General features: G+C 40.2%; 1 protein-coding gene across 1 annotated transcript in view; it reads left to right on the forward strand.

The window, feature by feature from the left end:
* itfg1 (integrin alpha FG-GAP repeat containing 1) overlaps positions 1–27,672 on the forward strand; it is a 199,768-nt gene that overhangs the window by 68,194 nt on the left and 103,902 nt on the right. The window contains exon 5 of the mRNA XM_079244943.1: positions 10,141–10,292. Within this exon, the coding sequence (XP_079101069.1) occupies positions 10,141–10,292 (152 nt within the window). The remainder of the gene's footprint in view (positions 1–10,140; positions 10,293–27,672) is intronic.

A 27,672-nucleotide genomic window follows, 5' to 3' on the forward strand; every position in this document is an offset into this window, starting at 1 on the left:
CTGATATTAGTGTTCCTATTAGTGCCATTTGGAACCAGGGCTGAAAAATAGCCACAGCTACTGCTGAGTCATTTGTTTCTGGACTAAAAGACCATTAAACACTTTTTCTTTGCATGTAAGCAAGATTTTTGACCACTTTAAAAAGGTTAAAAACTCGGTTGTGTTATAGTTCCTTGCAGACATCTGTGGAGCTGATATCTGAACACGTCGCCATCCATGATGAACTGGTACCATGAGGTTTTGTTCCATAACAATGTGCCGCCATCCTGAGTGGGTTTTTTGCCCAAAATAAACAGAATAAAACTCTTGTTAATATTCGATCAAACCCAACAACACAGATATGTGAGTGATCCTCAGTTGAACTGAAAGATAACATCTCAAGGTGATAAGTTTGTTCATAACGGGGTGTGAGACTAAACTCCAGAAAGAAGATGATAAGAGTTCCATACAACAGACTGATAAATTAGTTTCCAAATGTTAAAACTATCTTTTCAGCTGCTCCGTCATCCTTTACGCAGCCAGAGTGCTTGTCCTGCTCGTGTAAAGTCTTCTGGCAGTGAAACATGCTTCGTAGGAACATTGTTAATGCGTGTGCTGATGCTACACATGTACGGTCCAATCTCATGTGAATGGCAGTGAAAACACAATCCGGATCTTCTTAATGGATCTACAAAGATCTTTTAACATAAGTAACTTGTTCCTGCATGAATTAAACACATTGATGAAACCTTAGTAGTTTTGGATCTCGTTACTTAGAAACGGTTTCACTCGAAGCCGGCTGGATTTTACCGACCGGTTCAGAAAGTCTCGGTGCCAGATTATAGAGGGCACCTTCAGGTCTCCAGCCTCAGCAAGTCAGACGTGTTTTGGCAGCATGTAAAGGATGAACACTGTCAGACATATGGTGAGGATGGCAAATGTGTTGTTTTTTTTTTCATGAAAAAGCCAAACAGAGAAATTCAACTGCATGATTTTTTTTTTTTTGCCATTGCACCATTAAACCCCCAGCTTTACATTTTTTTAAATAAAATGTCCTCTTTTGCCCTTCTCTTGTTCTTCTTTTGGGAAAGTGAGTCTGTTCTAAACATGTCAACTTCATAAATGAATATTTTCTTACATTCCCATTGAAACACACATACCACCCCCTCAAACAGCAAGCCAGCCTCCTACTGTTGCTGCCCAGACGGTGTAAGGGTGGTCAGTGTGAGCCAGACAGCCTCCTTCCAGTCGTCCCAGTCAGCTGGTGTGTCAGCGGTCAAAGAGGTGACACTGACAGCAGGTAACAGGGTCATCACCCTGTGCAGCTGACAGAAAAACATATGGTTTCACTCCATCTCTGGCACTGACTCAGACCTTTTTCCCAGCAGAAACTGTTCTCATGATAAAATACTGTCTGTATCACAGAATTTCCAGTAGATAAGCAATGAAGGTAGATGTCATCAGCATTGATATGGCTCTTTACATATCAGGTTGTTTGACAGGCTGATGCTCCAGCTGACTCTGGGATTAGGTGTGTTTAAATATGTTCTTTTTAATAGCTAATTATACACATTGGCATTGATTACCAGCACATGAAGTTTGTGAAAATATCTAAATATTTGGCTCACGGCATGTTTAACCCTTAAAGCCCAAATAGTCCTTATAAGGCCTGGACAAAATGAGACATTATCACCTATAAAACAATAACACAAAAGTGCAATAGTGTTTTTTTTTTTCCCTGTGGCTCAAAGTTTAGACCCTAAACCGTTGCCGAAGGTCATCATTGGTATTTTTGTATTAAATCATAGTTGTAAACAAATATGTATCCCAAATATAGAGGAAAAATACAGACGAGCATAAGATTTCATATTTCTCATATGTTTTGTAGCCATGGTAACAGATGTAACTTTGTTTCACACTGGGATCACGTCCTTTTTGCTCTCTAGAAGTCAGCAGATACCAACAACATCCATTTGAACCTCATTGCTGAAAAGTAGTTCTTTTTTTTATTTTATTTTTTTTAATTTCGAGTGTGTCTTTTTAGCTGTTTTATAAGATAATGTCCAAGACTTACCATAACCGACCTACACTGTTTGGGTTCATTTTTGTGGGTTTTTGTAAATAAGCACACACTTTTTGTTAAAACTTTACTGCATTAAGTCATGCTCCATCTCATACCTAAAGTTTTATGAGCTCAACACACGAGGAGCGACGTCGCTTCTTCTCCATTCATTTCCTATGGAAGTCGTGCAATGAGACGAAAATCGCTGCCCTCCTCCCACCAAGCGACAAACAACATTCCTGCATGTGAAATTTAAAACTTGTGTTGACCTGTACATGGGGGCTTGCAATGCAACACAGAAAAGTAAAAAAAATGCTCAACTTTTGTGACTGTCGCGTGGCGCTACAACCAATCAGAGGGGGTCAAGTTGAAGGTGAATTTTTCTGTTTCGGCCTGGCGGTCTGCCATCACATGATGATTTTCACCAAAACGTTGTAAAATAGGACGAATCCATGATGGTTGTTTCTTCCATAAAGTAAATTTAACAGCAAGATTTCTGTCAATTCTAGTAAAATTTCTCAACTCGTCATTTATCATGCTTTGTCTGTCTCAAACTGCAGTGGAAATTCCCTCCAATATCGTGACCAATCAAATTTCTTTGTGACAAGGGATCTGAGAACGCGATGTGTGACTCTAGATGTTTTTCCATTACAGTTTTTCTCAAAATAAAAGTGATTTATTTGTTAGTTTTGACAAACAACAATTGCGATTTGCACGTGTTTACATTAAATGATGTTTAGCTCATAAGCCTCAGTTCTTATAAAATCTCGTACAATCCGAGAGCATGATGTGCGACACTGTTGCTGTTTGCTGTGTCCCGTGTGTTGGATTTCATCTGAGTGGCGATGAATTTTGCCCGTCCTGTCATTTGTCGCCCCACTGTGTGTCACACAGAAATGCATGGCCTCAGTAAGAGAGAAGCTGTTTCCGTGGAGGATATCTTTTTCTAAGCAGAAGAAGCATCCACAAAAAATTCTGTCACAGGGAGGTGGTGGTGTGGACCCAAATGAAGGACAGGAGGCAGGAATGCAGAATCAAGATGTATTTATTATCCAAAACACCCAAAAGCAAAACACTCAAAGCTATCAAAAGCACAATGAACCGTTTTTGTAGGAACATAAATCAAGGGGTATAAATACATGGTGGAAGTAACTAGGAACAGGTGAAATGAATCAGAAAATCTAACCAGGTGAGCTAATCAACAGGAGACTAGAGATATGGGAACTAAACATAGAAAACTACAAAATAAAACAGGAAACTAGAACTAAATAAAGACACAATAAATTCAAACTGTGACAAGTTCCAATAAAACCAATGTTTCCTTACAAAACATCTTATTGTAGTGAAATGTTTTCTGCTTGTTCCACCTGTCAGAGGCGGTTGATACTTTTATATGTTGACACAGTCGACACCACGATGACTCATAGTTTGCAGAAGTGGATCCTTCTCTCCAGTTTTGTAATGGAGTCCTCCGTTTAGCCACATCATTCAGTCTCGGTTCCAGTATGAAGGACTTTATGGTCGTTATATTGCTGGCTCTTTGCTTTTATAGGTTTTATTTTATTTATATGTTCATTTTCCGTTGGACAGTCTTATTGTCTGTCGACGCTACAGCACCTCCCCCTATCACCCTGTAAACTCCTGCACCTCCTCCCACCTGCACCGCAGGCCACCCACATTTTAATTTCTTGGCCTAATGAAGCGGGAGATCTCTCCGCCAAGTTGAATCAATGGAAGTCTGCGGGCACGCTGTCGCTTCTTTCACTTTACTCATCAGCAAAGCCGGGGAGCCGTTTCATTTCTTCAGGCTCTGTGTTTGTACCCCCCTTAATTTTATTTCTTCATTTCATCTCAATATGTGTCTGTGTGGAAGCTAAAGCTTCATATCATGCATGTGAACATGCATGTGCTCGTGCACACGCTCGGCCCCATAATAAGCATTTTTCCCGCCGCTAGATAAAAATCCATTTGTATGCAGGATCCTTCCTCTCAACACCATTAAAGGTATCAGATTACTTCGCAAGCGCAAATCCCATCTTCATCTCCATCAGCTAGGTCATTTAGGTTTCTGAGCAAACACATTTACACGTTCACGTGCACCCTCACGCTCTCACACATGCGAACACTCAATCCAAAGTTAATATGTTGACATTTGAACCAGCGAATGGCAGCGGCAGAGTTATTTAGACCAGGGAGCTAAGTAGGAGAACGTTGAGCAACTGATTAATCTATGAAGACACACACTTGACATTATTTAAATACTCTGCTGTATTTAGTGATTAAATGCCAAAACCTCAGCAGTTACAAGGAGAGGGGATCGAGAAGCTCTTCTTCCAGCTCGCTGATTTATTGCAGCTTCTCTACGGAAAGTTATTTGATCACGTTAGAAGCCTTTAATACATCTACCAGGCCTGATATGATTTACCTTGAAATCTCCTCAAAGTTTAGGACCACAGCTCAGCGGTGGTGGGACGCTTTTTCTGCCTTTGGCACTAGAAAAAGATTTAAATGACTTTTTTTTTAACCTTCTATTCATTTGAAGGTACAAACAAATCAAATTACTTCCACTTATGTTGTTGCACTTTTCAGTCTAATGTTGCTAATTGAAGCCTAATTTTGCTCTGTCAAATGTTCTCAGAAGCAATCATCACACAAAAGTGGGATTAACATTTGTTTTAGATGGCGTGTTTGTGCAGAAAACACGTGTAAAGTGAAATAAAACACGCTAATGAACCAAAACATTGATTTCTAATAACAGATTTAATCCTGTCAAAGTATCTTTTACTACATTTAACTGCATGCATGTGTCTTTTTCTATGTATTTTTTTAAATTTATTACATCATACACAGATAAAAACAATAATAAAATAAAAACAGTTTCACACTTAAAAACACACATGCACATTAGCCACACACACACACACACACACACACACACACACACACACACACACACACAAAACCCAACCCTTCCCCCGACCATAAGTGCCAAATCAGAAACTAATAACTCAGGATTCTTTTTAAATCTGTATGTTACTTTTTACCTCCGCCAAGGAGGTTATGTTTCCGCTGGAGTTTGTTTGGTTGTCTGTTAGCAACATAACTCACAATGTTATGAATGGATTTTGAAGAAATTCTCAGGATATTTTGGGGGTCTCACAAGGAACAAATGATTACATTTTGGTGGAGATCTGGAAGTGATCCTGGATTCTGGATCACTATGACGTTATGGTGGGTGTTAATTGCAATATGCTTGGCGGAGGTCTGCGCTCTCCGAGGGCTTTTCTAGTTTATTTTATTTTGTTATTTTATTTATTTTTACCCAATTTTATTCCTTGGCCTTTAACCCGGTGTGAGACAGCCTCTGGTCAGTGTGTTATAGTTTGGTTTTCATTATCGGTTTTACTGTTTACTGACCTGTTGTTTTATTGTGTTATTTATTTGCCTTTTAACTGTTTTATTCGGTTATTTTGGCTGATTGTGTACAGAGCTTTGTTTCAACTCTGGTTGTTTTAAAGGGCTTTATAAATCAAGTTGAGTTGAGTTATTCAGAGAATGCAACTATCACCCCAGTCTAGTTAACAGCGATTTACACGATTTTATCCTCAGGTAAATCTGCTTTCACCTGATGCACGACTGATACTCTGCTGGTACGTAGGTGTGTGTTTGCATTTTCTGCAACATTGACTAGATGCAGCTTGTATTCTGTGCTCTTCCTCTCTGCTCCTCTAATCAGGGTTAGAATAGAAGCAACAGACAGTACAGTGGTTGCCTCAGGGCTGACACCAGCGCAGTGGTCTGCTGATAAGGTCAGCAGCCAGCGAAGGCCTCCCTCTGTCCTCAGTGAGAATGTCGTTGCACAAATGCAAGCAGTCCAAAGTACTCCTGAGTAAAGAACTCATATCTGAGCTAATTTGCATTTTAGACTTGAAGGAACAAAGACTGAAGACGTGTCTGTTGTTTGTAAGAGCTTCTCAGTCTTAATAACCGCTAACATGGGAGCAAATGCGTTAATATTTCAACGTCTTTCTCCAGTCCAATCTCCACTGAGTGTGTTTCTACGTTAAGGTTTATGTATGCAGTAGATATTGGACAGAAATAAATGACATTTTGATTATAATGAAGTGGCCATTCTTGAGGGGGATGTCAGTATCTAATGAGCTGTCAGCTTGGATCAAGACCTACCGCAGCATCACTTATTCATCAAAAATTTATGTCCATCTGTCAGTGTCACTCCTTTTCTTTGTCGCTCCTCTAGTTTCGTTTCTGTCACGCTCCAGATGTAGGCGATCACTTTAAATCCAAACCTGTTAATAACCCGCCATAGTACATTTCCCCAGCTCCATTGTTTTAGTTGTTCCACCTCTGTCAGTGTATCCAGATGTGCACAATGTGCCAGGAAAGTGTGCCGTAACGTTGATGTGTGACTAGCACAGCGTCTGCTGCCAGCAGATAGACTGGCAGCAGCCTCGCAGCTCTCCCACACACTCCTCGCTCCTCGCTGCCAGCTCTTCAGCTGGTCATCTCAAGCACTTCCATCTATTCTGGACAGCTGTAATCATTGCCAAACTTTATGTCCATCTGGCAGCTCCTTAAACCGCATCACATCATCGTTCAATGTTCACTTAATGAGAGCCTGGCTGAACAGCTCTGCGTTATGGCTCCACGCGCCCCCACGCCGACAGATATTTAGTGCGACTATTCGTTATCCAGTCCATCCTAACTAGCTTCTGCTGGCATTAAATCATCCTGAACATGAGGCCAGAACAAATTTAAATCAGGAGTAATCATTTAAATAACTCTGAGAATAAGTATAAGTTGTTCAGGGGAAAAGAACAGTTTGTTATAATGTGGATTTTTTTGTGATGTAAAAAGTTAAATTACATCGGAGGTTTATTTTATTTGTTTTATTTAGTTTAGTCAGTTGTTTTTCTGTTATTAGGTGTTGTGAGATAAAAAAAAAAAAAAAAAAAGGACTAAAAAACCTTTTGCACTGTGGTTTTTAAGTGAACTTTATTGTTTTTATATGAATATCGATGATAGGTTTGGGTGTTTTGCAGTTTCAGTGGCATGTTTTGGTTTGGTTGTTTGTTTCTTTATTTCTAATTTAATTAGTTAGATTTCCTCCAGAAAGTGCTGTAACTAAATGATTTTTCTACTTTTTATCAGCAGCTAGTGTTTCTGTGTTTTTGTTTTTCTGTAGCCTCTGTCTAGCTCCCCCAAATGCTTTATTCCTAAATGATTAAACTATAATCTGCTCAGCAGATTTCAGTTGGGGTGAAAGAGGATATGATTTGTTTTAATGCTCGATTTCAGTTGTTTTTATTTGTTTATTTGTATTTTGCTTCATTGGTATCTGTTGGGAAAATGTTCCACAGCCTGTAGCCTAAATCCGGTCAAACCATCGCCGCCTTTGCCATGGCGACGCCATTTGGGGTCTTCTTTATTCAGATTAGCTCTGATCATATTAAGAGCTAATAGCGGCAGAGCTGGTGAGTTTGTCTGCACCTGCTCTCTCTGTTGAACATTCGCAAATGCTCCAAACTTACAGTAACTGGTTCTCTGTAGTACCAACAAACTCAGCCGATTTTGCCAGTTATTTCCTCCGCCAAGGTGGAGGCCGTGTATACAGCGGCAATGCTTTCTCTGTCTGTCTGTCAACAACATAACTCCACAAGCTTTGGATGGATTTTAATTAAATTTTCAGGAAATCTCAGAAGTGATTACATTAGGGCGTTGATCTGGCTCGCCACCTGGATCCAGGAAGATTTTTTAACGGGTTCTTTGCTGATGGGAGACAGAAATAATTTTGCCATTAGAGCTTCTAACTCGTAAATAATGCCCACAACCATTTGTGAAAAACTGTAGTCCTACTAGTTTGTTTCACACAGTATCAGATGCTTTTTCTTTTTTCCTTTTTCTTTATTAAATGCTTCCTGTCGGACAAAGCTGCACATTTTCATCTGTGGTCCAAACGTTTCGTTATGAAATGAGGCTTTAATGATGTTAGAAAGGCATCTCCGGAGATGCCTCGCTGGTTGAACCAGCGAGTCGCCTTTATGACTGCACAAAGACTGATTGGGTATATCACAGTTGTGGATTAAATGCTTTTATTATGTTTATCTGATAAATACTTTCGGGCTCACTCTGCATATCTCAGAAAGTCTACACATCACTTGTAAGAACAAAATGAAAATGTAATGTGGGTCTAGAATACATTGTCAATTTTTTTTTCAATCATTGTTTTGTGATTTCTTTCTCCTCATTTTTGATGTGTTCAGGAAAAATTGTTGTTTCTGCGTGGAGAATTTACAAGTCACTCCCAGTAAATAATGCAAGTTGCTTTCTCCCTGCCGGTGAACACATCTCTGGGTAATTGCAAGGTGGTCCTCGGATGTTCAGGATGGTGGAGATGAATTCTTAAACAGGAAATTGCTGTTTGGTGGGCAATTTAGGATTTAACTTTTATCAGACTTTGTGTTTCTTTTTAACTTTTAGTTTTAAAAGTTTATTTAAGACCAGCCGCTGTTGCAAAAGCTGATATTGTTTTCACTTTCCGAGTGCGTACGTCTTTGGGTGCATTTAATTATGCAAACATGTCTCAGTGCTTCTTGCTCGCTGTACTGCTTTGCATGTTAGTTTCTCCCAGAAAGGACAAGCTGAGAGCGGAAACACGAGAACAGAGGAGCAGAAACCGACTGAGGAAACACCATTGATTGTTTTGCATTCGTCAAAGGCAAAGTTAATGTGTTCTAAGTGTAAAGGTGCAGCAGTTGGCCTGCCATGCAAACATTTCCACACTGAATAAAACTTTTTTGTTGTTCTTGTCTTTGTGTCTTCCACAAGCTTTCTCCTGACTACTCAAGGCAGAGTCTTACAGGTTATAGGAGGAGAGAGGATGTGAGAAAGTTTATGCTTGTCGTTACGGTAAAATATGGTCCTTGAAAGAGCTACTTTTAGCAGAAAAACCTAGCCATCCATCTGTCTTTGGACAGATTCTGTCAAACAAAAGTAATATTATGACTGTTCAAGATATAGTTGTGAAATTTAGTAGGTTTTTTTGATTTTTAATTTTTATAGAGATGTCCAATATTATTGGCCTACAGATATCACCTGCGAATATCGGCATTATAATGGAATATCGGAAATTATCGGTATTAGTTTTAATTTTTTTAATGACACAACTTTTACACAATATATACGTATTATATATCAAACACTTCTGCTACGTCTCGTCTAACTCAGAGGGATAGAACAGTGCAACTCCGGTCCTTGAGTGCCACAGTCCTGCAAATGTCAGGAGTTTCTCTGCTGCAACACAGTGGATTCAAATCAATGGCTAACTCGGTCGTTTAAAAGTTATTTAATCTCAAAATTTGGCAGATTTAGGGGTGTGTCCGTTTGATTGACAGGTACCCGATCTCCCGCTTCAAGTCAGAAGAACATAGAACAAGCGCAGTTTTTAGCCAGTTAACAACGTGATTTAGCTTTAGCCCGCTTACTTCCGCTATCTGGTTAGCTCCTGTTATTTCCGGGTTAGCTATTAGCTACAGAGAGTTCGCTCGATGTCAATCATCCACCATGACGCTCACCGAGCATCCCCACCGAGCTTCAGTTCAGCTCTTCAGAAACCTATGGGTAACGTCACGGAGGCTACATCCATCTTTTTATATACAGTCTATGATAAAATTGTACATTGGACATCTGTGTAAAAAAAAGAAACGATAAAACTTTTTTTTTTTTTCGATGAGATCAAATCTAAGGCCAGAGTTTGTAGAAGTTTGGTTCTTCTCATCGGTGATAAGTTAGAGTCTCGAGAAATGTGGAACACGTCATGTACTTAACCTGCTTTTTTCTTAAAGGGAAATATTAAAATTATCTTGGAAGTGAACATGAAATAGTTAGAAACTAACTGGTTTCCTGTCACATTAACATACTCGTTGTTCTCCAGCTATAACTTTCATGCATCTGTTTGGTAAATGTGGTTTTGAAGACATCTGTGGTAGTTTTAATCACCAAGACCATTTCTATATAAAGAAGAAAACATGAACAGGTATGTTAACATATGTAACGCATGTCTGTGTGGTGGTGTTTTGCAGTGGGTGCCAGTTCTGTCAGAATTCAAGCACAAGGAGACACAGTGGGGCTTTGTGCCAGGCTCCCTAAGCCAACCCCTGGTCCTACACCTCGGGGACTACAACCTGGACGGCTTCCCTGACGCTCTTGTGATCCTCCGCAACATGAGTGGCAGGTAAGAGGAGGAAACCGCACAGCTTGCAGATGAGCAGAAGGAAACTCATTGATGCATAAATGTCCTGGCTGCAGTCGTAACGTTGATTTAAGTCCCTTTGTAGGATTTTATTTGAGATGATGTGTCATAAATAGATGAAATATTGTTAAAACAAACTCATCTTTACCTGGCTGGGGATCTCTTAATGGTCCTGAAGCTTCACTCTAACATAACTCTTGACCTCACTATGAACCATTTGGCCTAAAAGGTGGTTGTTGCTACAGTGTACACACCAGCGGCTGCTTGTTCCTACAGGACGCTGGGGCAACGCCCCCATCCAAAAAACATCTACTTCCACTACTAAACATGGACTATTTAGATGGTGCAAAATTTTTATGAAATTCAAATTGCTTTCATATAATTTGACCAATGTTGCGTCTGGTTTGTAATCTGCTAAGATTTATTGAGAACTGGGTAGATTTGTTAATTTGCTTTCTGTATAAATAAATACCTTTTATAGGTGAAGGGCGCCAGACAAATGGGTGTGAGAAATAAAACGCCAAACACGTGACTTGTTCTCTCATTGGCTTTGTCCATATCCTCCCTGGGACGCAGCTCACTGCGCCCCTGGCCAATCAACGTTAACTTCGCTTATCTATTGTAAGTGATGTTAATAATACAGCTGTTATTCAAAATCACACCTCCGATGTTCAACTGCAGGAAACGCAAATGTAACAGCGCAAAGCAGAGGAAGAGGGACAGATCGATGCAAGTAGACAAACCTCTGCAGAAGATGACAACTTCTGAGAATATTCAGTCATTTCTTTAAAAGAAAATGCTTTCACATGGCGTTCTCTGAAAGATTAAAGGAGCTTTGACCCCAGCTTTATACACAAGCAAAACAAAACAAAGGAAAATAACTGCATCTAGGGCTGGGCGATATAACGATATATAACATTTGGACTATAGAAAATGTTTATCGTTTCATATGAGGCTCTATCGTTTACGCCACGATTATCTGCTTTACTGGAGTATTTTACGTCAAGATGCGCTTTATGGCACGCTGCAATACATAAACAAACATGGAGGAAGACGGTAGCAGACGTGTTTCAGAGCAGGATAATTCACTAAAAGATGACCAGCCCACCAAAACCGATGAGCTTGTTCATAAAAGAGGTGAAATTTCCGTCGCATGGATGTAGTGTGGATATAAAAAGACTGACGTGGAACCGACAACAGACTAGCTCACAGTCCCAACAACGGACTCCGACACAACTAACTCATTTTATCACCTGAACAGGAATCCGGATAAAGAATACAGAATAAAGAATAGAGGCAACGAGTAAAAGGAGCAAAAGCAGTGTCAGGTGGAGGCGAAAGCTCATAATCAACTCCAGACAAACGCTGCAACAGGCTTTTACCTGTGAAACTCCATACGGCCATAGTTCCCCCAGATGGAAGATCACTGCTGCCGTTGCCTAGCAACATCTGACACATAACTGATGACTGACACAACATTACACAAACAGTTTTATATAGTTATGTGTATCGTTATGGGAATATAAAATGAGCTATATCGGGATGTGAGACCTTGGTCATATCGCCCAGCCCTAACTGCACCCCCTCCAAAACCTTTCATCACCAGCCACCGCTGGTACACACAGTCACACACAACCCCTGTGTCTACATTCATTACACTAGTTACAGGAAATTAATTCTGCAAGAATTATAGATGTCATGGAACTCTATATCCTCCGTATTTTCATGAACTCCCGCTTCATTTGTTAAGCGAGTTTAAATGAGCCCTGTAGCGCTGCACATTTCAATGAGACTGTATTAACGATAGCTGTCCACAGAACATGAAATAAAATAGATGTGAGGCTAATAACTTAACATGCATAACGGTTTATACCAATCTGCTTAGCTTTCTCTTTTAAGCTCCCAATTTGGGTTGTATATATTCAACAAATTATTGTGAAATTCCTGTACTTGCAGTGGTGAAGACCCACTCTCTCCCAGTTGATGGTGGTTTTATTTCCTCCACTTTTCAGTTTAGATTTGTCATGTTTAATGTTTAGGCAAATCGCTGTGATGCAATCTGAAAGACTGATCGGTTATGAGAAAGGAACACACTGTTAATGAAACATAATCACGAAGAATTAACTCAGTCTGGAGATTTTATACTACAATGCTCAGATCCCTCATGTCCTCATAGGCTCTCACCCTCATCATGTAGTCATGCGTAAATCAATTCAATACTCTTTAAGATAAGTCAGAAAATGCCAGCTTTTAACAGTACATTCATGTGATTGCTGTTTTTTTTTCATGTTCTTTAAACTGTACTGAATTGCAGAATATGAAGTTGCATAAATGTTGCCATTAGCAACAGAAACGTTGGACATCCGGGTGTAAAAACGACGTGATTTTATCCACCTTGACTTGAGCATAGATTGTTCTTCCACTTTCAGACATGGCAACTGATAAAAACGGTCCTTTAAAAGAGATAAAACTCAGCGGTATGTGCTGGGACACAAGTGCCAGGGATAGGACATATTTATTTGTTGAAGGACCTTTGTGGATTATCTGTCCTCACAGATGAAGATAAGATCGCTGAGGGGTTCAGGCCTGTGATTGTCTATGCATACTGATTGCTGTGTGTGTTACAGTGTGTGTTTGTTGGGAAGATGTTGGGTCAGAGCTTCTGTAGACCCGCACACAAACACAAATAGAACCGAGCCCTATTTCAAGGCTCTGCATAATCACCAGTAAGTCCTGTCGAGCTTAACTCTTTGTGGTCACCCTCATCTACGCATGACTTCGGTCTTACCAGCACTAATCGTACCAGCGATAGCTTCGCTCTTCTTCCTCATTTTAAGCCTGTACATTGTAATCCTGCACAGGACTGAGGCCTATGGATTAATGCAGAGCCCCCCCAGTCCAGTAACGTATAAACTTGCATCATCAGCATATGAACAGGAACAAGAAGGAGGGGGGAGTAAAAGAAGATAAACAAAGATCAGGATGTTGAGAAAAAAAAAACAATTGTAATCTTATAAATTGTAATTACAGAAGCTTCTTCCTGTCCAACGTTCTCCAAAGGAGTCCAGCTTAGTGTGGTTGCTGTGATTATGGGAAGCGTTTGTGTAATAAACATCTCTGTTGTATGAATTACGCATCAAAGCGCTCGACAAAACGTTTGTTTGGGGTTTATAGTGTTGGAAGATGTGAATGCTTCGCTGATAAATTCTCCACAAGCATCATTCCTTCATCTCTTTAACATTTCATCAACTCGATGTTATTTTTTTGTTTGGACATCTTTTCTTCTTTATGAAGCTCTTAAGCTTCTTTAGAGTCCTCCTCTCTTCTCCTAACAGCTTTTAACCTTGTAGTATACTCTGAATTATTTATATCTTTACTCCAAATTTACTCTAAATACTTATAAAACATAATAATTTCTGTGGATTTTCTTGATTTCATCACGCTGGGCAACTCGATGAAGCTGCTTAAGCAGGAACTCACATCAGCTTTGCTTGTGTGCATAAGAGGCACCGGCCTTCAGAGCATGTGTGTGTTTTTTGCCTTTTTCATTAATATGTTGTCCAGTCCTCTGTTTGGCTGCATGAACAGTCCATCCTGAATTGGTTTCAGCTAACCACTTATTAATACAGCTCCTAACTGATCTATTTTAACTCCCATCCCTCTTCTTCATCGTCTCACTATCGCTCCTTCTTTGTCCTTCCAGTTAGTTATTTATAGCATCCGTTCAGATAAAAGTCCTGCCAGTTTGCATCACAGCCCTTCCCAGCAAATTGAACCATGATTTTAAGCGTTCATAGTAGAAAAGTGATGGTATGAGATGAAAGTAATCTGCTGTAATCAGCGGAAGAACGAGCAGATGGGGTCGAAAGGAGCTGGAAGGCTCTTTTCTGAATGCATTAGGTCATTTTCTGTTGATGCTTAAGTTTGTTTTGTGTTTGTTTATACCTCCTCAGAAGGAGAAACTTTTCCTTTTCACACCTTTTTTTTTTTTTTTTTTCTCATCTTGCCCTACTTATTTTTTTTACTAAAAATGTCACATCACCCATGAGCCATACAGGGATTTGTGCCATCGTATTCAAAGGTGTGACAATATATATTACATGTGTCAACTCGTCTGTTCCCAGCACTTCGTCTGGGGATGGAGACTGCGGGCTTGTGCCTACGGTAACCCCAGGCTACCTGCAAAGACACTCATTTCCCTTGTTTAGTCATAGATGTCAAATCAGTCGCTATACCTTGTTTAGTTTGTGTTATTGTGCTTATCACTGTTCCTGCGAGCTCCATAGACGAGGGATAAATACAGTGTTTTATACCTGGACTACGAGTGCTAGATGAAGCCTGTAATCTGGAAGGAACAGTTGCTTTGCAGCTTGTCAGTGTTAGTTTTGTGTTTTTAAATTGGAGGAACTATCCGTCTGCGGTGACGGCTGTCAGAGCGTCAGTCAGGTTGTTGATTTTCCAGCATCAGATTCTGCAAACTCCATATGAGCAGCTGTGGACCCAACCTTGTTCTTGCACATGTGATGAGTAGTTGGACTTTCACTAGAAATAACCTTTATGTCCATATTTATTTTAAAAAATCTGAGTATTTAGTGTGTGGATGTGTGTGGATGTGGATGGGTTTATATCCCTGTCATGTGTTCATGTTTTCATGTTTGACAATATCCATTGGCCGCTCCAAAAGATGGCAGTCCTCAGGGTCCAGATCATTTCCAGGTCAAAGGACAGACGGTGACTCCCTCTCTCTCTGCATGTTTTGCTCTACGTCCCGCACACACACACAGAGACACACACACATATGGCTGTTGCTAAAAAGAGTTCCTGTAGATGTTTCAGAGGAACATCTTCAGGAAAGCAGTAAGATGCTGCAAAGTCCAGCTGCAGAACCGAAGAAACATGAAAATGGTGATAAAATGGTTATTCTAGCACATATGCTAATATATACCAGGTGACGTTACCGGGTGCAGTGTTATTAAACTCTCATTTTAACAATGCAGATAGATAGAAAGAAGGAAAGGAAGAGGAAGGAAGGAAATTCAAATTGTCTGGCGACTCAGTAAAACCCTTCACTCTTCCACCTCTCACAAGTACGGATTAAAATGTTATTCATGAATCATAATTTTATGCAATTATATCATTTCCATAGAAGTTATTCTTGTGCTCTGATTGCAGTTGCCTCTGTTGCAGCTTACCTTTCAGAGTTTAGCGACAGAAAAGTGTTAGAAGCATCTATCAATCACTGCCACGTGCAAACTTCAACCAATCAGAGCTTTATGAATAAAATATGAAGATTTGCTTTGTTTGTCTGCAGTCACATCGAAAACCTGCTGCTTGTATAAGATGCTAATTTGTCTTGGCTGTTTTGGGGTTTTTTTTATACCCCAAACAGTTCAGAGCCTGAAGGTATCATGAGTCTGACATGAAGCCATGTCAGTGATTTCACTATGTCTTCTATAAGTTTAACAAAACTGATCATGAATGAAAAATGAATTGAAAAATACTTTATTAATCCCCAAAGGTTAATTTTATATTGTAGTAGATAATAATTAATTAGAGGAGGTCTTGTTCTGGAGGCTGATGGCTGCTGGCAGGAATGATCTTCTGTATCTTTCAGTCTAACATCGGACCGGAAGAAGCCTCTCACTGAACACACTTTGTTGTTTCATCACTGTGTTGTGGAGAGGGTGTGAAGAATCCTCCATCATCTTCATCAGCTTGTGCAGCATTCTTCTTTGGACAATCAGCTCCAGCGGCTCCAGAGTTACTCCAAGCACAGAACCAGCTTTTTTGATTCTCTTCAACAATTAACAGATCGAATCTAATCATTGAATCTTTGCCTTACAAGTAACTGTGATTTGATTTTTCTTTGTTCTTTTTGGGATGGAAAATGACTGACCTGCCAGGTCTGTTGTCCCAACCTGCTGGAAGATGCATGCATATGGTTTATGTCTCCGACACAGCCACCAGCTTGTGTTGATCCCTACAGTTACATCAGCAGACGTGCATAGATTTAAGTGAGAGCTGATTTAAATATTCATATTCTATATTCAAACTAAAATACCTATTAAAAAACAGATCTTATTTTTGTTGCAACATAAAACACTTTATTTTTTTTTATCTATTGCTAACCTGTTGCATCAAAACATCTCAAAGACAAACTAAATACCAGAGTGCGATACTTTTACCATGCCCCCCCCCCCCCCCCCCCCCCCACTCTACATGCATTATGTCACCATCTGCATGCAAAAGGAAAAACTTTTATAAATGTCAACGGTTCAGGAAGGGAGTTTGCCACCTGCTACTTTAACGTTCTGTAGTTACACCAGTTAGCTCGGCCACTTTCTAGGAAAAACACCAATTACAGGTCACACTTAAACTGCTTGTGTATGCGCGTACATGAGTCAGCTATAGGATTGCATGCATCAGCCACCAGCTCTCATAGAATGGGATTATCCTCGGCTGTAATCATGTTTTTGTTCCTCTTTTTTCCCCCCGGTTCAGTTTGTTGCTCTATGTGCTGATTAAAGGGCAGCTTTAAAGTGTGATCTGCCTTGAGCGACTTGGATATAATTACATGTCTGTAATGTGTGCATCAGCTTGTGTTTCTCAAGCAATTAAAAGCAGCTAGATCACCATCTAGGCAGCATCCACATCTGTGTGCTTCCCAGACCCAGAGCTGTCGTCATTTGAAATGACCTTTGACCTCAGTAGTGTGGCTGGCCAGGGGTCAGATTAGACCAATAGATTACAATAGGACTTGGCGTCAACACTGCACAGTGAGGCTCGTACACACAAAGATAATCATGTAATGCCTTTTAAGTGCCAAAGACTGCTGCTTTCTCAGACAGAGTAAAGTCTTTCTGTATTGGTGCTGAACTGGTGTTTGTAACCTCACAACTACAACCATCTTTTTATGCTTTTCACGTTTTTGTTATTAGTTGTTTAAGAATTCTGCAGCACCAGAAATTGCACAACTGCAACAGTAAACTACAATCGTCAGCTACCATGTTGGGTCCACCTGTTCTGTTGCTTGTTTTCACACACGTCCAATCAGCCAATCACATGGCAGCAAGTCAGTAGAGTCACTTGACTTGCTGAAGTTCAAACTGAGCATCAGAATGAGGAAGAAAGAGGATTTAAGTGACTTTGAACATGGCATGGCTGTTTGTGCCAGATGGCCTGCTCTGAATATTTCAGAAATTGCTGGAATCTACTGAGATTTTCATCACTGGGGGTTTACAGAGAATGGTCTGAAACAGGAAAAAATATCCAGTGAGCAGCAGTTGTCTGGATGAAAATGCCTTATTGATGACTGAGGAGAATGGACAGACTGGTTAGAGATGAATAAAAGGTGACGGTAGCTCAAATAGCCACTGGTTCCAAGAGAATACAACCAACATGTTGATTGGCTACACCAGCAGAAGACCGGACCGGCTTCAAGTCACACAGACTCACCAAAAGTTGGCAACAGGAGATGGAAAACTGTTGCTGGTCTGATGAGTCTGAAGTTCAGCTGCAACATTCAGATGGTTGATCAGAATTTAGTGGAAACAACACGAACACATGGATCCATCCTGCCTTGTATCAACACTTCAGGCTGGTGGTGATGGTGGAATGATGTGATATAACTCCTTAGTTTCCACTCAGCATTGTTCCAGCCACGTCCCAAAGCCCAAATCCTCCCCAACTGTACTCCAACGGCCTCCACACTCACCAGATCTCAAACCAGAATAGCAGCTTTGGAATGTGGTGGAACGGGAGATTCTCATCATGGATGTGCAGCAACCGTCTGATCAGGGTTGCCAGATCTTGCGAGGAAAACTAGCAACCAGCTTGATGAAAGCAAGCCCAAAAGAAATAATCCAGCCCCTCAGAGAGCGAGAAAATTATATTCCAGCCCCTCAGAGAGCAAGAAAATTATATATATATATATATATATATATATATATATATATATATATATATATAGATAGATAGATAGATAGATAGATAGATAGATAGATAGATAGATAGAGATATATAGATAGATAGATAGATAGAGATATATAGATAGATAGATAGATAGAGATATATAGACAGATAGATAGATAGATAGATAGATAGACATATATATATATATATATATATATATATATATATATATATATATGTATATATATATATATGTATATATATAGATAGATAGATATCGATAGATAGATAGATAGATAGATAGATAGATATCCTACTGTCCTAGTTTCTTTGTCACTCAGTCGCTCTTAAGTTTCTATAATATAAGGAGAGCTGCATTCACGTCTCCTTTTCCACAAACAAATAGTGAGGGGGGCTTTATAAAGAAAATATTGATAGCTAAAGACAAAATAAGCAGTGAGACTTTCGAAAACAAGCCAAAAAACCTGCAACCTGAGACTAATTTACAAAAATTAAACCAAGCCCAAAGATTCTAATAACAAGCAGACTTGGCAGCCCTGTGTTTGAAGCTTCATGTCAATATGGAGCAAAATCTCTGAGGAATCTTCCCAATACCTTCATCAATCAATGACACAAAGAACCTGCTACTAGTATCTTGTAAAGTTGGCGCTAAGTATAATCCTTTTGAGTTTTGGACATTTTTAAAGCTGTACTTTTCTTACTTTATCTTTTTTATTCTTAATCTTATATTTTTGTGCCAAATATTCTCATATTACCCAGTAATATGATTCATAAACACAGTTTCTAATACTCATTCGACATATTGATTGTCTTTTATTTTTGGCATTTTTCAGCTTTAGATTCCCCACATCACACAATACTGTGTGTACATAAAATATGGATTTAATGAAGTTTTCTTTGTGATAAATAGACAACTATTAAGTCAACTGCTGGGTAAATTCCCAACCTAATTGCAGTATTTCCACTGTGGACTGAAGGCATGATTTGCCAATAATGTAATAATGTACACATCATTATTCTGGATATACTGGGTGATGAAATATGACTCAATACATTTGTTTATTCTATCTTAAATCGACAAAGATGGAAAGTTGTGTTTTTATTCAGTTATTCCTACCAGCCATAGTTTTCTAGAGTGAAATCATATCTGATGCAATTTAGAACGAGCATAAAGTCAACGCTTGTCTAAGTCGACCACATGTCATGCATTTTTCCAGCCTCTGCAGAGTGCTGCAGAAACGATGCCACTCTCCCTGCCTTTGCAGATTAAAGTCCAGTTAAAGGAAACAACAACTGACATAATATATTTGTATTCCAACTCTGACACTGAATGCTAAACACTGTTTTTGCAGTATGAAAAAAACATTAGTGTGCAGTTTTTTCTGCACATTTAATGCATGCAGTGTGTAGAGTGTGTGTTGATGTTGCTCGTGGCTGATGCATGTGTTTAGAGCTGGAGTACCCCGGCAGCCAGCTTCAGTGTCTTCTGTTTGCTCGTGTCAATCGCTAAAAATGACTTGGATTTCTGCTGGTGCGGCCATGTTTACGCCATTCAGTGTATGAAAGGGCTAAAACTCTGCCTGAGTAATGAAGTGTGTGTGGAGTGTTTTTGTGTTTCTGCTGGAGTGAAGAGTGTGGCGTGGGCCGCAGTCAGCAGCAATAACAATCTCACTCTCCGCTCTTCTAACTCCGGCCTGCTGAAAACGGAATGAAAACACCGATCAGACCTTTAAAACCACCTACATATTTTAAGAGCTTTCAAACACACGTGCAAACATCACACACCCACGGGACAAGCCTTGACTGCTGTTTCAGGCAGAAAAGGCGAAATCGTTGCTGAATTTAAATTCATTTTGTGAAGTTTGAGGCTTCTGTTGCTTAAGAAAATAGAATTTCTGCTTGTTTTTTGGATTTTTTTCCTGCTTTCTCTTTTACCAAATGCTTGTGGATGGTTTTCCGTGGAGTAAAAGAAGGTCAATGTGTCGCCGTTGTGACGCTTCAAAGACACAAATAAAATCACATCAATTAAACCTGCTCTTGTAGCTTTTCTTCCCACTTTCATTTGAGCTCTGTTGACATGTAGTTGACTGTTATGACAGCAACATGAGTAATATAAACACACACACCAGTACAGATGGTGAAATCAGCTGGTTCTGTTTAACCTGGGCCTCAGTGACGATGCTTATAAACCATACGTATGGAAAGGTCTGCTGGTTATCATCAGTACGGCAGGTTATCTGATGGAGATCATGATCGAACTTCTGACATCAAATTAACACGTTTTCACCGTCTAAATGACACAAGGTTACATTGTCACTGCGTCTCAACCACAGAGCATCCATTATAAACACCATGTGTGTTACATACAGCATGGATTGTGTCACATAGTCCCAGTCCGTGAACCCAGTGCTGAAATATCTCCAGGTTGAGTTGCTTTACGTCAGGCGTGTCCGTATGTGTCCGTGTCTGGTCCTCGAGGTCTTCCTTCCTGCTACTTTTAGATGCGACCCTCCTCCAACACACCTGATTCAAATACAGTTCAAATAATGAAATGATTTTCATAAAATCTTTATTTATTATTACTTTAGTCAATTTCAGCTTATTTTACAGGCAGCTGTTTTTTTTTTTCCTTCTTTAATGAAAGGGTATGAATAAATATGAGCACAGCTGTTGCTGAATTCCCTCTTCTGCATGCCGTCTATCTCTGCAGAGGCCTGATAAAGAGACATCCTTTTGATTCAGGTGTGTTGGACAAGAGTTGCATCTAAAGGTTGCAGGATGGTAGATCTCAACGACTGAACTCGGGCATCTCTGCTTTCGATGGTGAATATTTAGCCTTAGTCGAGGCCTGGATCCAGGCTTTGCTCCACTCGCCTTGTTCCTGTAAAACCCTCCTGATTCCTGACTGAAAGCATGTGAACTCAGACATCCGCTGGTTTAGTAAAACTGTTGATATGATTAATACCGTACCGCTTCTGGCCTTTGTATGTGAAGACATGGCTTGTTTGGGTCACGCTAGCGTTCAGTCCATTAGCATTAAACCAACATCTCGCTACATCAGTGTAGCCTGGGCGTCATCGGCTTTTTGGAGGAACACTTGATCTGTTTCTGATACACTACAGACAGTTGCATCGGAAGTTTTGTGTTTGCTTGTGTGAGCGATGCTGTAACAGGTGAGTGGATGATTTCAATTGTGCAGTGTTTCTCAATTCTGCTCCTCAGGCCGTTTTATGGGCAACCTTAACAGATCTGAATGAAATAAAGGGCTCGTTAACAGGCTGTAAAGAACTTGATGAGGAAATCTTTGGAGGAAGAACATGTCTTAAACATGCAGAATTAGGGGGTCCAGAGGACTGGAACTGAGAAATACTGCAGTAGTGAAATGTGTAAAAGTTAAAGAACCAGCACATGTTTCAATACCTCATCATTTTCTTTTATTTTTATGGTATTTTTATCTGAAGTGTCCCAAAGAAAAACAGAAGAATTACTCAGTATTAAAAGAACTTTAAAATAAAAATAAAAAAAAACCCCAAACTGTTTTTACTGTTGCTACACATCTACCTTAAAACCCTCGTGTCTTTAGTATGTCTTAGTCCTCCATAACCTCAGATGTCATGCTGAAAATTTCACATCAAGCATGTTTAACAGAGTAGTCCATCATGAGTTTCACAACAACTATTGGGAAAAAAAAGTACAAAAATAACTTAATGTATGTGTTTTCTTCATGTCATGGACTACATGTCCAACCAGTGAGGCTTTCTGCTCTCCACTGGAGTGAAATGCTGAGCACAGACAGGAGAGGAGTCATTATAACATGCTGCATTTTCCCCGTTGTTCATGTTGCACATCCAGACTGTGGCGTTTCAGTGAAAGTCACCAGAGACGTTCGCTCCATGGGAACACACAACTGCTCCCGTTCAGCATAAAGATAATGCCGCCTCCTTTGCTCACCCATTTACTTTAAAAACTAATTAAATCTTCTTTGGTGAGGCTTTAGAGCCCTCTCGGGGCTTGAGCATGAGAGGCTCTGTGGATGTGTGCTGGAGGGAGACAGAAGGGAGAGTATGTGTTTGTTTTTCCCAAGTTCACAAGAATCATTGCTTAGTTCGGGGAAGATGCTGCATAAAAGCTTCTGTTAGTTATCGCTCATCTGAATTGGTGGAGACGGATCCCCTTTGTGGACTCTGAGGGTTGATGAATAAGTCAAGACTGCTCGTCTTTCAGCATTTATTCAGGCAAAAGTCTAATAATGGAGTATTCCTTCACTGTCGGGGTTTGACCGGAAGGAACAAATTAAAGTTGTGATGTGTTATTTATTCTGCCCGAACACAACTTTAGCCTGCAAAGTGTCCGTCGTGATATCAGGCAGAACCGATGCCACAAGACGGTCTCCCAGATGGAGGCAGTCAGGGACCTTCGGGTCCTTCGCTGTTTTAACTTTCCTCAGCACCGTGAGACAGTAGCTGCGTTTTCATGAAAATAAAAGCGATTTTGTCTATGTTTCAACAAACAACAATTGCGATTTGCGTGTGTTTCCAGCAAGCGGCAACCTCCAGCGTATGCGGAAGTGCATAAAACTGCAGTTCCCCCTTCATCCACTAGGGCCTCCAAAACACATCAAATCCCCATAGACTCCCATGTTAAAAAGACCAACTTCACGGCAGAAATAAACATGTTTACTTACAGCCTGGTTCAAAAATCCATTTTAGGTTTAATAGGTCAGGTTTACCTTCATGACAACAAATTATTTTTATTTTTAACTCGCCCGTTTAAAAGTAATTTAATCTCGAAGTTCGGCATATTTGGGGGTGTGTCCTTTTGATTGACAAGTACCAATCTCCAGCTTCAAGTAAGAAGAATGTAGAACAACCGCGGTTTTTAGGCGGTTAACAACGTGATTTAGCTTTAGCCCGCTTACCTCCGTTAGCTGGTTAGCGCCTGTTATCTCCGGGTTAGCTCAGTTAGCTTTTACCGCATGATGCGCATGACGCTGCCAAGATGGCGATGGCAGGAACCGCCCACCGAGCTTCAATTCAGCTCTTCAGAAACCTACGGGAGACGTTACAGAGGCTCCGTCTATCTCTTTATATACAGTCTATGGTTTCCAGTGACCAGTGTTTAGCACATTAGCCTCAAGTAAAATCTCGTTACTCTCGCAATATTTTATGAAAATTGTGGCTCATGCAAGGTAGCCGCAAGTTATTTTGGTGTTTTCTACTTGCTGCGGACAATTTGCTACGGCTTTTCGAAGCTTTCTCCCTCATTTCCTTTTCTAAAACTCTAAAATTTGCCGTTGTTTGTTCCACATCGCGCTTTCTTTACCGGAAATGAACCGGCCATGAACCCCCACGTCATGTCCGGGAACACGTAAATGCGAAAAAAAGTGTTTCCATTATACATTTGCAATATACTTCTATATCAAAACGTCTGAAATAAACACCTCAGAAGAGCGTAAAAACGGTTTAGCGATATTTAACACTTTTTCAAAATGTAGCTGTATCCATTCACAATTTGTTATTGCAATATTTAATTTTTGCGCAATTATAGGTGTAGTGGAAACACACCTCCTGAATGCACGTTAGTTTTGATAATAAGATAACAGCTGAGCACATGTATTCTCATATCTTCACCACAGCCCGTCGTACTTTTCATCCCGAGCAGACTAGATAACGGCAGTAATTGCGAAAGTTAAAATCTGAAAGCCTGTTTTTTAGATCTTTAGCTCATTTTTCAGCGTCTCTCTTCTTTCCAGAGCCATAACTTGAGCGTTTTCTCCCAACACAGGCGAACACTGCGGGACGAGTTGGCTCACAAGAGTCAATTTAACACAGATGTGCTCCGAACCAAATCTAGATCAGCGTTTCACTTGATCCTCATCTGCATAGAATGAAACTGCACCAAACCCTGGACTTCCACGCAGCACCAGTTTCATTATCTGCTATGAAGCACATTGATTATGACATGGAGGATTGTCAGAGGGTTCCTGCACAAGATACAACACATACTGGTTGGTTTGTGTAAAACATGTTGGAGGCTTTGGATGCATAAATGTGCTAAATAAATAAAATTAAATTTATAGACCATATTAGTATTGGATGTAATCGACAGAACTGTGGGAATGATTTCCTGCTTTAGAGGAACGACTTGTTCAGCAGTGGCTCTCATCTGTCTAATCTAAGTATTTCTGATGAGTATTTCATCCAGTCTTTTTTATTTTTCTGCGACGTGTTCTCAGCTGCAGCAGCAGCTTCGTGATGAGCGCAAATAGGAAGTTGACCGGTGGATTTTTATCCTGCGTGGTGCAGTGCAGGGAGTACTTTGGAAACACGTCTCAGAGAGCAGTGCAGAAACTTTAAAGATTGCTGCTTTCTCCAAGTGCAGCTAGTGGACAGAACAGGTCAGAGTCCATGCAGGAGGGGTCACTGGCTACAGGCGCGATAAGTACGTGATTTTTGCTGAAGCTGCTGGTCTGCAGGGTCCTTCCATGTGCAGATGGAAACATCACTTGAACTAGTTGTGATGCTTTGTTGTTGTCTGACTAACGTGAGTCCCAGTGGTGTTCTGTCACACATTCAGGGCTGTTTACTCTTCTGCCGACAGATCCAGCAAAGTCTTTGTGTTTATTTTACTGTTTTTTTAATAAATTAAATGTTCTCCCACGTATTTTTGCTTGCTTTCATTTTGTTAAACTAGATGGATGACTGCAGTTAATCCTGGATATTTATAAATCTGTTTTCCTTTGATCACACCTGGAAAATAACTATTTAACTATCAGAAATTAATGCACACTGATGAACAGTTTATGTGTTTTATTTCAAAGGGATGGTGTAGTTGCAGATTGTAGTTTGCAGATCTTCATGCATAGTTGGAAAATGGTTGCATGAACATTTGATGATGGTAGTTTTGAAATTAATGACTTGGTTTACAGATTTACACCAAAGACCAGGTGAACTCTGATGTCTGAAATGCAATTCACCTAAACGTGAACTTTATTCAGTCTTTTCCACTTTTAAGAATCTAAGTTATTGAAGTGTTTCTGTATCACAACGACTCTTCGCCTCTGGTAAATTTTTATCGCGGCAGGAACGTTTCGCAGCTTGTTTTGAAACATGTTAGCATAGTTTACTGGTGACAAACCTTTGATAAAAACTGTAGCCGGGTTTTTTTATTTCTGATTTTCTTGCTTGTATAGTTTAATTGTAACTGTCTTGCAAAAACTAACCAAATATTGTTAAAAAGCGATTAAAAATCTTTTTTGCATCCTGCAGCAGAAACATTTCAGCATGAGGTCTTTCCACATCAGATTCTGAGAAATGAAATGTTAAAATTCTTTTTAATCCCAGAGGGAAGTTAAAACTACTCATTGATGTGCCCATTCTAGATCAGCAAGCTGCAAAAGCAATACCTGATCAATACATCACTGTTATTCTGAAATGAAGTGATTTAACTGGAGTACAAACAAAGTTGCCTTTAGTGATCGTAGTGGTTTGTAGTACTGTGTCCTTATGCTATTGTAGTACACAATGGCTGTCTATCAGAGCCACCCAGCTCCTTTCTGCACCCAGGTAGGCGTCACATTCGCAAACACACACACACACACACACACACTGACGCTCTCCGTTTATCTGCTGCCCTCAGGGAGACAGAGCGTCCTGCTGGCTGTAGGTGTTTGATGTTGAAACGTTCCACCGTAGCATCATAAGAGCCGCACGTCGCAGGAGGAATGGTTTAAATGTCACACTCTGCCCTCCGACAGGCTGCTCTGCATATGTGCACACGTGCACACAAGAGTGCGAGCGTCCCATGTTTCTTCACATGTAGCAGTGTGAGGTGTGATGAAGCTATTTTTGGTTTACAAAACGAGGTCACAGATGGAGACAGCTGATTTGAAGTGATTTCTGTTGCATCTGGCAACCCTACATGGCAACACACCACCATGTTGTATAATTCATCCTACTGATTACTGGTGATACCAGATACCAGTGACTGGGACCATTACAAGCTTTCAAAATGCACCTTCGGTTGTCACAGCTGTCTTTTGGAAAGCAGCACAAATCAATACAAAGGAAGGACGCGCTTTAAGAGACGGGGCACATCTGCACAACACACACATCCATGTGTAGAAGTCTTCAGGCTGTAGGTCAGTGAGTCTCTGACAGTAACAGAATAATGTTGTTAACCTCTGCCTGAGGTGGCTCTTGAGCACAATCACAGCACACATCTCATCTCCTCTGTCTCCCTGTTTGCAGTAAACATGCTATAGGAGGAGAAAGCTTCACTCCACGTCTTATTCAACTGTTTTTAACCATCTGGACGTAGGGCTGCTCGTTTGTGGTAAAAATAATAATCACGATTATATGGACTGAAATTGAGATCTCCATTATTTAACACAATTATCTATTATCCTTAACAACAATAATTTATTTATCATTAAACAGTGGCTTTTAAACAATGTCTTTAGGATTCCACAAATTTTAGAAAACAAAAAAATAATGTAAAACTTTGTCTTGACAAAGTGCAAATACTGACGTAAGCTGAATAGATTCAATTCTATTCAACTTTATTTGTATAGCGCCACTTCACAACAATGTTGTCACAGGGAACTTTACATACGCATCATTTCAAGCCAATTCATACATATCCTATAATAGAAACCAACTGATTGCATCGAGTCATGACTTCGATCCAATCCCCCATCCTGAGCTGCACGAGGCGACAGTGGGAAGGAAAAAACTCCCCTTTAACAGGAAGAAAACCTCCGGCAGAACCCAGCTCAGGGAGGGCAGCCATCTGCCTTGAGATGAACATAAACTATGTTTAGGTGAACTTCCACAACCTACTGCAGTTATTCTACATTGACCTGCAGCCGGAGCCGACTGAGACTGGCCGCCTGGGAGTGCTTTAGGACGGGAGAGGCTCCCGCTGCTCCTTCCTTACAGTAACTGCAGAACAATATGTGCCTTCAAGTCAGTCGCCAAAACACCAGAAAAGTCTCTAATAATGCCAGTCAAAGTTGCTAGATTTGTCGCTTTTAACAGAAAAAAGTCGCCAGATATAGCAAGAAACTCGCCTAGTTGGCAACAGTGTCTGAATGAAACCAAAGCGGCTGTGGGAGGAGTTTACAGCACAGCGCTGCAACGCCAGAGACGCTCGATTAGCAGCTGAAGACAGCAGGAGAAGAAACTGCAAAGAAAAAAATAATCGTGCCCTTTTATTTTTATGATCGTTGAAAACCCAGATCGTAATTGAGATTAAAATCCGATTAATCCGCCCAGTCTTATCTGTACGTCTCATCCTCGCTATGACCAGTAATATAATCCCAGTTATTTTAACCAGTAATATTCTTGGTCATCTATAGCAAACATCATGCAGCTAAAATGATGGTTTTTTTTTGCATTTGAAAGCTCAGTTGTGAGTTTTTCCGCTGGTT

This window comes from Telmatherina bonti (genome assembly GCF_933228915.1).
Source record: "Telmatherina bonti genome assembly, chromosome: 1".
Taxonomy (NCBI): domain Eukaryota; kingdom Metazoa; phylum Chordata; class Actinopteri; order Atheriniformes; family Telmatherinidae; genus Telmatherina; species Telmatherina bonti.